This window comes from Salvelinus fontinalis, chromosome 29 (assembly GCF_029448725.1).
Source record: "Salvelinus fontinalis isolate EN_2023a chromosome 29, ASM2944872v1, whole genome shotgun sequence".
NCBI lineage: Eukaryota > Metazoa > Chordata > Actinopteri > Salmoniformes > Salmonidae > Salvelinus > Salvelinus fontinalis.
In genome coordinates this window covers 37311631-37328552 of record NC_074693.1, presented here as the reverse complement: position 1 = coordinate 37328552, position 16922 = coordinate 37311631, and the positions used below count along the sequence as shown (strand labels likewise).

The window sequence follows — 16922 nt, the reverse complement described above, 5'->3', positions numbered from 1 at the left end:
AATGTCCATTTGGAAGACTCATTTGCAACCAAGCTTTAACTTCCTGACTGATGTCTTGAAATGTTGCTTCAATATATCCACATAATTTTCCTACCTCATGATGCCATCTATTTTGTGAAGTGCACCTCCTGCAGCAAAGCACCACCACAACATGATGCTGCAACCCCGGTGCTTCACGGTTGGGATGGTGTTCTTCGGCTTGCTAGCATCCCCCTTTTTCCTACAAGCATAACAATGGTCATTATGGCCAAACAGTTCTATTTTTGTTTCATCAGACCAGAGGACATTTCTCCAAAAAGTATGATCTTTGTCCCCATGTGCAGTTACAAACCGTAGTCGGGCTTTTTTATGGCAGTTTTAGAGCAGTCTTCTTCCTTGCTGAGTGGCCTTTCAGGTTATGTTGATATAGGACTCGTTTTACTCTGGATATAGATACTTTTGTACCTGTTTCCTCCAGCATCTTCACAAGGTCCTTTGCTGTTGTTCTGGGATTGATTTGCACTTTTCACACCAAAGTACGTGTAACAGTATAACTTTAAACCGTCCCCTCGCCCCGACACGGGCGCGAACCAGGGACCCTCTGCACACATCAACAACAGTCAACCACGAAGCGTCGTTACCCATCGCTCCACAAAAGCCGCGGCTCTTGCAGAGCAAGGGGCAACCCTACTTAAAGTCTCAGAGCAAGTGACGTAACTGATTGAAATGCTACTAGCGCATACCCGCTAACTAGCTAGCCATTTCACATCCGTTACATACGCTCATCTCTAGGAGACAGAACACATCTTCTTCCTGAGCTGTATGACAAATGCATGGTCCAATGGTGTTTATACTTGCATACTATTGTTTGTACATATGAACGTAGTACCTTCAAGCGTTTGTAAATTGCTCCCAAGAACGAACCAAACTAGTGGAGGTCTACAATTTTTTCTTGCCTTATTTCTTTAGATTTTCCCATGATGTCAAGCAAAGAGGCACTGAGTTTGAGGGTTGGCCTTGAAATACATCCACAGGTACACCTCCAATTCACTCAAATTATGTCAATTAGCCTATCAGAAGCTTCTAAAGCCATGACATCATTTTCTGGAATTTTCCAAGCGGTTTAAAGGCACAGTCAACTTAGTATATGTAAACTTCTGACCCACTGGAATTGTGATACAGTGAATTATAAGTAAAATAATCTGTCTGTAAACAATTGATGGGAAAATGACTTGTGTCATGCACAAAGTAGATGTCCTAAACGACTTGCCAAAACTATAGTTTGTTAACAAGACATTTGTGGAGTGGTTGAAAAACTAGTTTTAATGACTCCAACCTAAGTGTATGTAAACTTCCGACTTTAACTGTAACTCTGAGCTGGATGTAATGCTCAGCCGGATGCTGGAGGTAACTTTGAGCCGGATGCTACTCAGCTGAGCTGGATGCTGGATGTAACTCTGAGCCGGATGCTGAATGTAACTCTGAGCCAGATGCTACTCAGCTGGGCTGGATGCTGGATGTAACTTTGAGCCGGATGCTACTCAGCTGAGCTGGATGCTGGATGTAACTCTGAGCCGGATGCTGGATGTAACTCTGAGCCAGATGCTACTCAGCTGGGCTGGATGCTGGATGTAACTTTGAGCCGGATGCTGAATGTAACTCTGAGCCAGATGCTACTCAGCTGGGCTGGATGCTGGATGTAACTTTGAGCCGGATGCTGGATGTAACTCTGAGCCAGATGCTACTCAACTGGGCTGGATGCTGGATGTAACTTTGAGCCGGATGCTGGATGCTATACTGGATGTAACATCCAGCATCTAGCTCAGTGTTACAGCCCCTACTGCTAATTTGTGTAGCCTATAAAACAGGTGTGTTCCAGTCAGGTGTGGAGAGAGATGCACTGCTCCTGCTGGCCCTAAAATGGAAGTGGCAGTCAGAATCCCATTTAACTGATTTGATTGTTATTATGGGCCTACGAAAAACCGTTGAATTAAAGTTAGCCTTTCTTTTGGACAAATGTTCTAGGTAGGCTAAATAACTCATATGGATGTGGGCATATGGTTTGCTTTCCATGTTATGGCAGAAGTCAAATGAAATTTAAAGATGCACAGTGCACCCCGTCAGGATCCGAATATGGAGAAGCAGTTGTAGGCTATCTCGGCACATATGCCATTCAATTCATGAGCGAAATATGAAAAATCATGAACGGATATGAAAGTAAACCTGGAACTGCTGCCTCACATTTTTCAACGCCCACTAGCAGAGTCGCAACACTACATGGCATGCCTCATCACCACTCCGTCCGCACTGACTCGAGAAGGATAGGAGAGAGAAGGGGAAAAAAGCACTCCCCTCCCTTTCTGGCAACTCCTCCCCAAGCACGCCCAGCTTGTGCAAATGAGTAGTCAACCCGAGAGCAGAGCGCCGCGCAATAACAAACTCAGCCTCCGCTCTGACTGGCAGGCGTGAAGAGGCATTTCTATACTGGAAGTGCAGCAAACGAGCTGAGAGAGCCCAGATACCCCGCACTCAAGTTCGGACATGAGCCCGGGGATCCGGAGATGAGGCTCCGAAATGGCACCTTCCTAACGGTCGTATTGTTCGGTCTATGCGGACTCATTTCGCTCTCCTGGTACACTGCATTCAGCAACTCCAAAGGTAAAGTATCTGCTATATCACACCACGAGGCGGGGGCGTGTTGAGGCGATTTGATAGATTTCGTCTGCTGTTGGAGACGAACGACACAAAATATCGGTCTGATATCGCGTAGCTGTGTTTGGAAATAAGATTCCTGCTGTTGGTATTTGACATTTCAATTTCCTGTTATCCATCGACCATGAGGAATAGTCTGTTTTCACCGGGTGGCACCAGTCAGACCCCTCTACCTTTGTCATGCGTTTATTTTGCAACCTTTGCCTACATTGAACAGATTGTTGATAAATACATAATTTTAAAGGCCCCCAAGACATGCGTCTTTATATTCCTCAGCCTGCACGGACAGGGTAATTTTGGTATATTTTCCTCTGTATGAACAGAGTGTTGACATTATGAATCAGATGATTGCTCAAAGTGCGCATCTCTAGCAGCAATATTGAAACAAAGTAGCTGTAGATTATGAACGCTGATACAATGTTTGTGAGGAACTTGCAAAAATGTAACCTCAAGCTTCAGGTGCATGTAGGCTAAGGATGGATCTTTTCCCCTTGGTTTGAACATGTATGGTGCTTTGTGTGTTTTGAAGTTGCTGGGCAAGCAGACGTGCCCGTTCCTAGGCTGATAGGCTGCTGTTTACACAGACTTCCCAGCTGACAGGGCAGCCCAATTCTGATCTTTTGCCACTAAGTGGTCTTTTGACCGATCTTATCTTTTGCCAATAATTGGGCAAAAGATCAGAATTGGGCTGCCTGTGTAAATGCAGCCAGAATCCATCCAAGTGCTGTCTGGTTTACAGTATGTATTGACAGTTCACACACAGGTCTTTCATCAAGCCCCAATAGTGTTGGGAGCCTTGCACTCCCCTTTGGTCCATGCCAAGTGTTGCATAAACACTGGGAGGATATCACAAATAAAATCAGAACTATTGAAATATTCCTTTTTAGTGGTAATTAGTCACCAAATTCTGCACAGAAGTCACTTGATTTAGTCTATACGTATAAAGAGGGACTTTTCAAGCCACTGCCTCTCACAATGTTGTTGGGAACTCCAATGCATGATTTGTTTAAGTCATTAAATGTAATTTAAAAAAATACAAAAAAAGTTGTGAAGAAAAATTCCCAATCGATTATTACAGTAGATATGGAATTCAGTCGGTTGTCCTTATTTGGATGCAGCTGCCAAATTCCCTGGACATTGGTGCCAAATTTCTGAGAAACTTGATAGGGTCATGACTCATGCCTATTTCTAGTTGGTTTCACACAGATCATATCTACCCTATAAAAAACCTGCAGACCCTTCTTCTCAGGAGCCAATACAAACGATTAGCACCACAATGGAAGTGCACCTTCACTGTGTTGGGTGTGTGCAGTGTGCCCCCAAGCTTTTAAAAAAAACTTTTATTTAACAAAGCAAGTCAGTTAAGAACAAATTCTTATTTTCAATGACGGCCTAGGAACAGTGGGTTAACTGCCTTGTTCAGGGGCTGAATGACAGATTTTTACCTTGTTAGCTCAGGGATTCAATCTTGCAACCTTTCGGTTAGTCCAACGCTCTAACCACTAAGCTGCCTGCCGCCCCTTTGGATGCGTCTTCATTTTTTCATTCTGATAGGACCTGATAGGACATGAAGATTAAAGATGCATTATGCAGAAATCGCTCCGCCATTTCCTGGTTGCTGATATTCTAATAGTTTGCCTAATTTCAGTTTGTGACAAACAAGCAGTCATTGAGTAGAGTCATTGAACCATCTAAACCTCTTGTGAAATATATATTCCATAACCAAACATATTGTATATTCATCTATTTGAACATGGTGTTTAAAACCGAAAGTAAAATATGAAAAACTAAACTTCAGAACTAGAATCATAGAAATGGCACACATAGAACAGATCTACTCCTTAGGCTTTCTTTCAGTGAAAATGAAAGATCTATAATTCACCTTTCTATGTGAATTTGGTCGGGTCTCCCAAAAAGTTGCATATTGTAGCTTTAATGTTTGCATATCAAACACATGCCCTGGGAAATGTTTTTGGACACACTGCACATTTACCTTAACAAATACCACAGATAGGAGGATCAATGGCGGACTGAAGACAGCGGAGCAGAATGCCTCAAGATAAAAAACGTAATATTAAATATCTGTAAATCTGACTAAATATTAGCACTTCACGTACTCGTATACTCGTGGGCAATAAGCTTACATCTGGATAACAACACAAAACAAATTATATGGCTAGAGAAATGTATCGACCAACACAATCAACACCAAATCAGCATGAAGAACCAATTCCCCAAAAGAAAACGAGACTCCTCGTCTGACATAGATGATTTATGCTTTTCACCACCTGGAATGGTAAGTGTAGAAACCCACTTACTAAAGTAGATAAATGGTAAATTGGGCATACTTGAACTAGTCAGTAAAGATATAAAGCGGCTATGGAACCCTGACCTGTCACGTGCTACCTGTCCCAGACCTGCTGTTTTCAACTCTGTATAGACAGCAGGAGTGGTAGAGATACTCTCAATGATCGGCTATGAAAAGCCAACTGACATTTACTCCTGAGGTGCTGACTTGTTCCACCTTCGACAACTACTGTGATTATTGTTATTTTACCATGCTGGTCATTTATGAACATTTGAACATCTTGGCCATGTTGATGTCTTCACTATTATTCTACAATATAGAAAATAGTAAAAATAAAACCCCTTGAATGAGTAGATGTGTCCAAACTTGATAGAAGCCGCATATTTGCAATGTTGAAGCTGATCCACCCCCTAAAAGATTATCTAATAATAGCAGTCCAAATATCACAGTTTGGCCATTTATCCTGGGGTCTTTACACTTCCCGGATGGCTATGTTTAGGTTGTGCTACAGAGAGGATACATTTGGTTCAGAGACTAAAGCATAGACTAATGTGAAGAAAGCTGTATTCTGAAATCAATCAACTCCAACACATTCACTGCATCACATCACAATAATTGCATGTATTTCCCAACAACTCTATGATTACCAGGGAAGGTGGGGAGGAGGTGTTCGCACAGTAGCTTATTAAGACTGAGAACATGCCTCCTATTCTGACTTAATTGTTGAGTAACTGCGGCTCCTCTCTGTAACCCCCCCCCCCCCCCCCCCCCCCCCCTGCTATTTCCTGCCAAGACATCATCCCCATTCTCTCCTCAGTGTCATCATCATCATCATTACCAGTTTCCTCTTGAAGGCCTTGTTTCTGGCTTGTGCATCCTGTCTACTGTCATCTGCGGTTGACTGGAGTGTGTGTGTCTTCGATATTGACTCCCAGACTGATGGCAATTACCTCGGGAGCGAAACGGGGAGAGATTGTGTGTGTGTGTGTATTCCTTGATGTGCCCCTCTGAGCCAGCCAGCACTCAAGCAAATTAATTCAGTCAAGCAAACAGCTAAACGTGATTGCAGAAGCTTGTTTGATACATTTATTCCAATGGGGGCCGAGGGCTGTTTCAATCTATCTGAGATGGCCGAATAACACTGCACCTAGCCACTCAGCAGATGCCAATTTAATATCAACAGTGTTAGATAGGTCAATGTTCCCCAGCAATGAAGGGATTGAATAAAATATTATTATTGATAAACAAATGCATGAATCCGTTGGTAGATCGATGTCACAGGAGAGCGTGTATGGACAAATTAGGTCATGGGAACGTGGTCGAATGACTCAAGATGAAGTCGAGGGCTTCTCGCCTTATAAAACTAGTTAGGTAGATCTGAATTTATTCTTATGAGCAGACATCTTTCCCCAGGAAATTCTGGAGAATCTTTCATTTTTCTTTTCTTTTTCAAACACCAATTCCCTGTTTAGTTCCTCGGTGGCTTTCTGTCTGATGCGACTTGGCTCACGGAATTCCCTGGAGCACGGTGACTCTTGGGAGATGTGAAAGTTGGTTTGTCACTGCTGGGCCACCACACACACACACACACACAAGATACATAAGATACACACATACCCACTCCAGGCCACAAACACATGCACACAAAATCACAGCTGGCATACTGCTCAAACAGTAGTTTCTTGGTGACTCATGTCCAGCTCTCTCTCTCTCTCTCTCTCTCTCACTCACTCACTCACTCACTCACTCACTCACTCACTCACTCACTCACTCACTCACTCACTCACTCACTCACTCACTCACTCACTCACTCACTCACTCACTCACTCACTCACTCACTCACTCACTCACTCACTCACACTCTCTCTCTCACACTCTCTCTCTCTCACACTCTCACACACACACTCTCTCACTCAGACTACTGGGGCTCAGGCTCACATTCCCAGTCATCTCCTCAAGTAACACACACACAAGAACTGTTCGCTGCCTGCTAGACTTCCTTGTAGTCCCGTGCTCTGTTTTACTTTTGTTGTGGTTTTGTATAACCTAATCTAATTTGGTCTCCAAATTGAGTGTTTTAGAAAACAGAGACTGGTCTTATAAGGGTTAGTGTCGTTTTCCAAGCTGTAGTGCACGTATAATGTGTGTGCTGTGTCATCCACACCGCTATCAAGTGTACACTTGCCTTTGTCCAATCTTAAGTGCACACAATGAGGAGGGGTGATTCCGAGAGCGATGGACATCATTGTCTCCTCTTTCTTTCTCTCGTTCCAGTGGGATGCTGAAGGTCAGATCTTACGTTGCTCTGTACATCTGAGGAGACACTTATAGTCCCCCACTGCCTTTAGAGGTCCCACACAGAGCCCATGCCTAGATAAGAGGGGGGGGGGGGGGGCACAAACACGTGTGCGTGTGTGCACAGACACTGCCAGCAGGGAGAGACGGGTGTTTTCTTTTGGGAAACTGGGTAACCATTTCCCATGTCTGTCAGTTTCATCAATATTGGGAGAACAGATAGCAACATAACTATTTCTCTCTCTGTGGGTGTGTGTGAGCAAGCTTCCAAATGAAGAAGCCTTAAATGGGGGGAAAAAACAGACGACAACAGTAAGAGCCTTAGTGGTTGTCGCTTTTGGAAGTGTCCTAATGTTGTATCATTAACACATTTACATGCCTTTGATACAAAATGTCTACCTGGTTTCAAGTATTCACCATGGTTTCATGTGCTTGAAGTCCTTTGGAGAAAAAGAATGATGGAATGAAAAGGGAGAAACTGAAACACCTGTTATGCAGGAGGACGAGGCGTTGTTCTTTTGTGTGGGATGTTAAGGTGAACAAGCAAATTAGTCAATGGTAGTTTCATTGGTAAATAAATACTGTGTGGAAAGAGTTGTAGATGGAAAAAATATAATGTGGGGGTGAGAGGATGGCTATTGGCTAACCAGGCTCGTGACCAGGTCAGTTCTTTTCCCAGCTGGTCTCAACCACGCTGGGCCCGGTTTCCCAAAAGCATCTTTAAGGCTAAGTTCATCGTTAGAACCTTCGTAGGAGCTGAGCTGTTTCCCAAAACCATCGTTATTAACACTGCACTTAAAACGCTTGTTATTTACAGGCTGCCTCAGACTACTCGTAGAACAGCGAGGTGTGTCGTTTGATGCTTTTTTGCTCTCCCACGTCAATTTATACACAGAATATCTATGCTAAACATGGTTTCTGTCTCTCTGTGACAGCCGATTAACTTCATAACAAAATTGACTACAAATACAAAGTTGATAATGTTTTTGCAATTGATACAAACAAGCAACGTATAATAAAAAGATGCTTCAAATTAAAACTGAGATGACTGCATTAAAATATAAACAGTAGGCTATAGGCCTATTTCAATCATATTGACATTTCATGATTAATAAATAATATTTTGCTACTTATAGGCTATTGTCTAATTTTGTCTCAAATTACACAGTGTACAAGACCATAAGGAACACTAATATATATTTTATAATATTATTATAATATTATAATTTGACACTTATTATTATTATTATTATAATAATATTATAACACTGATTTTCACCCCCTTTTGGCCTCAGAACAGCCTCAATTCGTCGGTGCGAGGACTCTACAAGGTGTCGAGCTTTCCACAGGGATGCTGGCCCATGTTGAATCCAATGTTTCCCACAGTTGTGTGAAGTTGGCTGGATGTCCTTTGGGTGGTGGACCATTCTTGATACACACGGGAAACCGTTGAGCGTGAAAAACCCAGCAGCATTGCCGTTTTTGACACAAACCGGTGCGCCTGGCACCTACTACCATACCGTGTTCAAAGGCACTTAAATCTTTTGTCTTGCCCATTCACCCTCTGAATGGTACACAATCCACTTCTCAATTGTCTCGAGGCTTAAAAATCCTTTAATCCGTCTCCTCTCCTTCATCTACGCTGATTGAAGTGGATTTAACAAGTGACATCAATAAGAAATAATAGCTTTTACCTTTCATTAAAAGAGCAGCTGTTCCTAATGTGTTTTTTACACCAAGTGTATTTCATGATGTGCAGCCTAACATGTGCAAAATCAGTGATTTAGTACATTTTTCTTGGGTAAGTATTAGAATAAGCCACCTCAATTTTTGCAGCCGTAGGTGGTAATATTGCTCTAGGAGCTGATCCATCGTCAGTATTGTGAAATACTTCTAATGTTCTAAGGTAAGATGTGAATTGAGAAAGCTGATCCGAGAGCAGTGATGCCTTTCTTTCGATCCTAACAGTATCGAACACGTACTCCCAACGACACACGTAGCGACTGTTTTCTCTGCGTGGTGTTTTGGGAAACGCGTGTTACGTCTTCGGCGGGTTGTCGGAAAGATGCATGTTACAACCTCATGCAAACCGAAGTTCCATCGCTATTGGGAAACCTGAGTCTCCAAAGAGACCAAACACAGGACAAGTAGGCTTTTGTGTTCCCACTGTTTTCTCTATGCACATAGGGAATGTGGGTGACTGTTTGGTCAGTCACATGAAGGTTAGTCTTGTGTGTTTTGTTATGGCTTTATTTAGACTTGGAATCGTATGGTCTGTAAATGAACGGCTTTGCATGACCTTCATAACTGCCTGTAATTGGCTGTCATTCACACAAACACACCAAGCTGGGTGTCGGGATGGTCAGGGGTTGGTATCACACAGCAGTTGGTGAGTCTGTCTTTTGGCTTGCCACACATACTGGCATAAGTGGCATTATTTACTGACAAAGCTGGCAAGGATCTATTTGGCAGCAGTTGGACAACCTGCATACCCCTGCCAAGCCCTGCCCCTAACTCACAGCCTGCCCACATCAGAGAACATGAAAATTCACACTTAGTAGTTTTTATCAGAGCACCTCTCATAATCGTTGGGCTTTGGCTTTCAATGTATTGTTTTGAGAAAGTTTGACTGTGAATATTGATGTCCCATGAGTTGTAGATCCTACTGTCTTGACTTGGAACAAGGTCTCTGAGTTGTTGTGTTTTGGGCTCTTGGTGTAATTTTGTGGTGGAGTTGGTCAGATCTTCGCCTATGTTCTCAGTTCTTTCCCCCCCTGGTCATAGTTGATGTGAAAGACTGAGACAGGAAGTGCTGTTTTTAGGTGCCACCATCTCCTCTGCCACACTCTGTTGCTTTTCTCTGTCAAAAGGCACAAAGGCCTGTGTGTGTCAGCCTTCCATGTCCCCAACCCCTTGCTTGCGTGCAAACTGCAACGGTAACCTTGACAATTACCCTGGCCTTGGGGGGTGGGTGGCCCTCTACATACACATGCACAAAGTCTGACGCTGTAGGCCATTGTCATGGCACTAGTCATAAAAGCATGCCCCATTGGTGGGCTTACTGCATGTAGTGCAGTAAGGGGGGGGGGGGGGGGGGTCAGGTAAGGGGAAAGGGGTTGTTTCCTCTGTGCATTTAACAGATTATATTTACTGAGCTTTTGTGCACTAAACTGTGTCTAATTTGTGGCAATGCATCAAGGTAATTTATCAATTAGACAGCTGTCGTCTGAAATGGATTCCCTATTGTTCGGGGACAAAATGAAACTGTGGTTTTGGTGTTATATTTTGTATTCCATGTTATAGAGAGACTTCTCAGGAAAACCAAAAACTCTATTTCACGAGGATAGGACTTTCTAATGCTGAGATCTTATTTTCAAGGGATTGACCTGTCCGCAACATATTTTGACCTTTTTCGATGTTAATTCCTTGTCCATAAGGCACCAAATCACCTGTCTTTCTTCTTAAATTCAATACTTTTTGTCCAATATCTCAAGATAGGGTAGTCATATTTTATGAAATTCTCCGGGTTGATGTAGAACACCGAGATGATTCAAATATAATTGTATTTATGGAATGACAATGTAATTTTATGCAAAGTAGGCACTTCATATGCAAATTAGGCAGTATGGTATACAATTACAGTAATTTAAGATCAATCATTTAAAGTAGTGTGGTCATATTAACAAATCTTCATGCTCCATGAAATTAGAATAAAAATGTTTATACTGTATGCAAATTAGATAATTAATATGCTAATTTGTCTGTACGAACCCAAAAATACACTACCATTCAAAAGTTTGGGGTCACTTAGAAATGTCCTTGTTTTTGTAAGAAAAGTACACTTTTTGTCCATTAAAATAACATCAAATTGATCAGAAATACAGTGTTAATGTTGCAAATGACTATTGTAGCTGGAAATGGCGGCTTTTTTATGGAATATCTACATAGCCGTACAGAGGCCCATTATTAGCAACCATCACTCCTATGTTCCAATGGCATGTTGTTTTAGCTAATCCAAGTTTATAATTTTAAAAGGCCGATTGATCATTAGAAAACTTTTCTGCAATTATGTTAGCACAGCTGAAAACTGATGTTCTGATTTAAATAAGCAATAAAACTGGCCTTTAGACTAGTTGAGTATCTGGAGCATCAGCATTTGTGGTTTTGATTACAGGGTCAAAATGGCCAGAAACATAGCACTTTCTTCTGAAACTCGCCAGAAACTTAGTCTGAAACTTCCATGCGAGAAATTGCCAAGAAACTGAAGATCTCGTACAATGCTGTGTACTACTCGCTTCACAGAACAGTGCAAACTGGCTCTAACCAGAATATAAAAAGTGGGAGGCCCCGGTGCACAACTGAGCAAGAGGACAAGTACATTAGTGTCTAGTTTGAGAAACGGATGCCTCAAGTCCTCAACTGGCAGCTTCATTAAATAATACCCGCGAAACACCAGTCTCAACGTCAACAGTGAAGAGGCGACTCCGGGATGCTGGCCTTCTAGGCGGAGTTGCAAAGAAAAAGCCATATCTCAGTCTGGCTAATAAAAAGATTAATTTGGGAAAAAGAACACAGACATTGGACAGTGGAACTCTGCCTAGAAGGCCAGCATCCTGGAGTCGCCTCTTCACTGTTGACGTTTTCTAATGATCAATTAGCCTTTCAAAATGATAAACTTGGATAAGCTAACACAATGTGCTATTTGAACACAGGAGTGTTTGCTGATAATGGGCCTATGTAGATATTCCATTAAAAAATCTGCCGTTTCCAGCTACAATAGTCATTTACAACATTAACAATGTCTACACTGTACTTCTGATCAATTTGATGTTATTTTAATGGACAAAAAGTGTACTTTTCTTACAAAAACAAGAACATTTCTAAGTGACCCCAGACTTTTGAACGGTAGTGTACAGTTGTGGCCAAAAGTTTTGAATGACACAAATATACATTTTCACAAAGTCTGCTGCCTCAGTTTGTATGATGGCAATTTGCATATACTCCAGAATGTTATGAGTGATCAGATGAATTGCAATTAATTGCAAAGTCCCTCTTTGCAATGCAAATGAACTGAATCCCCCAAAAACATTTCCACTGCATTTCAGCCCTACCACAAAAGGACCAGCTGACATGTCAGTGATTCTCTCGTTAACACAGGTGTGAGTGTTGACGAGGACAAGGCTGGAGATCACTCTGTCATGCTGATTGAGTTCGAATAACAGTCTGGAAACTTCAAAAGGAGGGCGGTGCTTGGAATCATTGTTCTTCCGCTGTCAACCATGGTTACCTGCAAGGAAACACGTGCTGTCATCATTGCTTTGCACAAAAAGGGCTTCACGGGCAAGGATATTGCTGCCAGTAAGATTGCACCTGAATCAACCATTTATCGGATCATCAAGCACTTCAAGGAGAGCGGTTCAATTGTTGTGAAGAATGCTTCAGGGCACCCAAGAAAGTCCAGCAAGCTCCAGGACTGTCTCCTAAAATTGGTTCAGCTGCGGGATCGGGGAACCGCCAGTACAGAGCTTGCTCAGGAATGGCAGCAGGCAGGTGTGAGTGCATCTGCACGCACAGTGAGGTGAAGACTTTTGGAGGATGGCCTGGTGTCAAGAAGGGCAGCAAAGAAGCCACTTCTCTCCAGGAAAAACATCAGGGACAGACTGATATTCTGCTAAAGGTACAGGGATTGGACTGCTGAGGACAGGGGTTAAGTCATTTTCTCTGATGAATCCCCTTTCCGATTGTTTGGGGCATCTGGGGAAAAAAGCTTGTCCGGAGAAGACAATGTGAGCGCTACCATCAGTCCTGTGTCATGCCAACAGTAAAGCATCCTGAGACCATTCATGTGGGGGGTTGCTTCTCAGCCAAGGGAGTGGGCTCACTCACAATTTTGCCTAAGAACACAGCCATGAATAAAGAATGGTACCAACACATCCTCCGAGAGCAACTTCTCCCAACCATCCAGGAACAGTTTGGTGATGAACAATGCCTTTTCCAGCATGATGGAGTACCTTGCCATGAGGCAAAAGTGATAACTCAGTGGCTCTGGGAACAAAACATCGAAATTTTGGGTCCATGACCAGGAAACTCCCCCGACCTTAATCCCATTGAGAACTTGTGGTCAATCCTCAAGAGGCGGGTGGACAAACAAAACCCTACAAATTCTGACAGACTCCAAGCATTGATTATGCAAGAATGGGCTGCCATCAGTCAGGATGTGGACCAGAAGTTATTTGACAGCATGCCAGGGCAGATTGCAGAGGTCTTGAAAAAGAAGGGTCAACACTGCAAATATTAACCCTTTGCATCAACTTCATGTAATTGTCAATAAAAGCCTTTGACACTTATGAAATGCTTATAATTATACTTCAGTATTCCATAGTAACATCTGACAAAAATATCTGAAGACACTGAAGCAGCAAACTTTGTGGAAATGTATATTTGTGTCATTCTCAACTTTTTGGCCACGACTGTACATTAGTCATCTAACAGACTTCCACGCAGAGCAACACATAGAAGCAACCAGGGTCAACGCCCTGCTCAAGGGCACGTCGACAGATCTCCCACAAGGTAAAAAACGGGGACCCGAAACAGTCACCGGCCCAAGTTCCCAACCGCCAGCCCTCCAAGATCCCCCCCACCCCCACGAGAAATTTTTTATATAATTAAAATCCATTCCCCACCCCCAAGAACCCCCCCCCCCCATGCACCAACAAATGAACAAAATAGAAATAAAGGAAACAAATAAAATATACAAAAAACAAAGACCGCAAGGACAACAAAAATCATAACAGCAAGGCCAGTTGAATATATGTTTGAGTCCATGTATGGCACTATTTACCTGTGTGTGTGTGTGTGTGTGTGTGTCCGTGTATGTGCACATGTGCATTTGAATGAGTGTATGTATATGCATGTGTACAAACACCTGCATGGCATCAGCCTCAGGCTGGTCATATTGTGGCCGTTGTTAACACACAGTACCAGTCAAAAGTTTGGACACAGCTACTCATTCAAGGATTTGTCCCTATTTTTACTATTTTCTACATTGTAGAATAATAGTGAAGACATCAAAACTATGAAATAACACATATGGAATCATGTAGTAACCAAAAAGGTTTAAACAAATCAAAATGTATATTTGAGATTCTTCAAAGTCGCCACCCTTTTGTCTTGACAGCTTTGCACACTCTTGGCATTCTCTCAACCAGATTCATGAGACAGTCACCTGTAATCCATTATAATTAACAGGTGTGCCTTGTTAAAAGTTAACTTGTGGAATTTCTTTACTTATTAATGCATTTGAGCCAATCAGTTGTATTGTGAAAAGGTAGGGTTGGTATACAGAAGATATACATTTTTGGTAAAAGACCAAGTCCATATTATGGCGAGAACAGCTCAAATAAGCAAAGAGAGATGACAGTCCATCATTACTTTAAGACATGAAGGTCAGTAAATGCGGAACATTTCAAGAACTTTGAAAGTTTCTTCACGTGCAGTCGCAAAAAACATCAAGTGCTATGATGAAACTGGCTCTCATGAGGACCGCCACAGGAAAGGAAGACCCAGAGTTACCTCTGCTGCAGAGGATAATAAATTTAATTAGCGTTAACTGCACCTAAAATTGCAGCCCAAATAAATGCTTCACATAGTACAAGTAACAGACACATCTCAACATCAACTGTTCAGAGGAGACTGCGCGAATCAGGCAGGAAACCACTACTAAAGGACACCAATAATAAGAAGAGACTTGCTTGGGCCAAGAAACACAATCAATGGACATTAGACTGGTGGAAATCTGTCCTTTGGTCTGATGAGTCCAAATTTGAGATTTTTGGTTCCAACCGGCGTGTCTTTGTGAGACGCAGAGTAGGTGAACAGATGATCTCCACATGTGTAGTTCCCACCGTGAGGCATGGAGGAGGTGGTGTGACGGTGTGGGGATGCTTTGCTGTTGACACTCTGATTCATTTAGAATTCAAAGCACACTTAACCAGCATGCAGCGATACGTCATCCCATCTGGTTTGCGCTTTAATGTATATTGATGTTTTATGCAAAACTGGGAGTTTAGGCTTAGTAAGGTGTAGCTTGTGCACACATACACACACCAGGGCTGGTAACAGAGTACATATAATTGGGATTACATAATCATGAACAAAAAGCAAGGTTACTATTTACCAATTAGTAGGCTGTTAGGCTGTATATATCACAGTTGGGTTCTATTAGGCCTAGACTGCCAAATAATATGACCAACTGTGTGTGCGAGCACACACGCACACACACACACACACACACACTTCTCAGCATCCCCACACGCTCACAGCACATACACCATATCACACATAGCCCAACACAGACAAACACTTCTCACAAAGTCTGAACTGTAACACAGAATGCTACTAGTCTAATAACATAGCTTACTTCTATGGTATGCCTACACCTGAGTTGGTTACATTGTGGTGTTATTTTTGGTGTTGAGTTAATCTGGTGATGGGAGGATAAACTGCACTGTTTCCAGAAAAAAATTAGCTTCGGCTTAGAAGAGGGGCGGCAGGTAGCCTAGTGGTTAGAACGTTGGGCCAGTACCCAGAAGGTTGCTAGATCGAATCCCCGAGCTGACAAGGTAAAAATCTGTCGTTCTGCCCCTGAATCAAGGCAATTAACCCACTGTTCCTAGGCCGTCATTGAAAATAAGAATTTGTTCTTAACTGATCTGCCGAGTTAAATAAAGTTTAAATAAATAGAGTGACCTGCCTGCTAGCCAGCTGCACAGAAAGATAGATGGGACACATTTTCAATTCACTGGTAGTTAGCTATGTTTTTATCGATTTGTAGGGTTGTGGCAATTTAATTGCCGTTTTTACTTGAAAGAATAAAACCAGAAATCACAAAAATCACCATTAGCACAATACAGCCAATGACGCACAGCGGTGCCTCTCGCTCGGCTCGTTGCCTCAGCGAACAGCGTCAAGCTCTCCCACACAGTTAGCAAGCTAGCACTCGTCATGGAAATGGGGGTGTCAGAATGTGAATTAGACCAATCCCTGACATCCCATACATCAACTTAGCAACATAGCTCTACTTTGTAACCCGCCAGTTTTTTTTTTTTTTTGTGTCTCTGAAACATTTGAATGACAGCCGAAATAAATGTTTTGCCTGATATTTCAGTCCAAGGATGTCTGATGACCGTCAAACACCCTCAGGACTTTCCCATACTTCATGGTAATACAATGTTACATCGGTCTTACTCTGGTAGATAGAGGAATACCTTCCGCTAAAGAGGAAATTTGAGCACACCGTTTTTGCGGGTTTCACTAAAAAAATTTAACATTCTTAGTACGGCACTTGCTTTAAATTTGGGCTCATATCGCATAAATATAATGTACAGTATTGCAATTTTGTAACTGACACATTGTTTTCAATTGATTTATGAATTTTGACATTTAGTGAACTGATTTGTTTAGTAAAGTTTTTTTTATTTTTTATTCTCACATAGCGTCAATTGTTTGTTGCGTCACCTAAGGCCCTACTATTGTGCTTAGTGGTGCACAGATTAACACAAAGGATCACTATTAAATAACTTTAAAGTGTTACTAACTAGACCAGGGTTTCCCAAACTCAAATAATCAA

The 16922-nt window shown here is 42.3% G+C and overlaps 1 protein-coding gene across 1 annotated transcript in view; it reads left to right on the top strand.

Annotated features, from left to right (window-relative positions):
- The first annotated feature begins 2296 nt into the window (after window positions 1–2296).
- The window catches only part of LOC129827948 (alpha-1,3-mannosyl-glycoprotein 4-beta-N-acetylglucosaminyltransferase B-like), a 229780-nt gene continuing 215154 nt past the window's right edge, over window positions 2297–16922 (top strand). Inside the window, exon 1 of the mRNA XM_055889251.1 lies at window positions 2297–2637. Coding sequence (XP_055745226.1) covers window positions 2541–2637 — 97 coding nt within the window. The 5' untranslated portion in view covers window positions 2297–2540. The remainder of the gene's footprint in view (window positions 2638–16922) is intronic.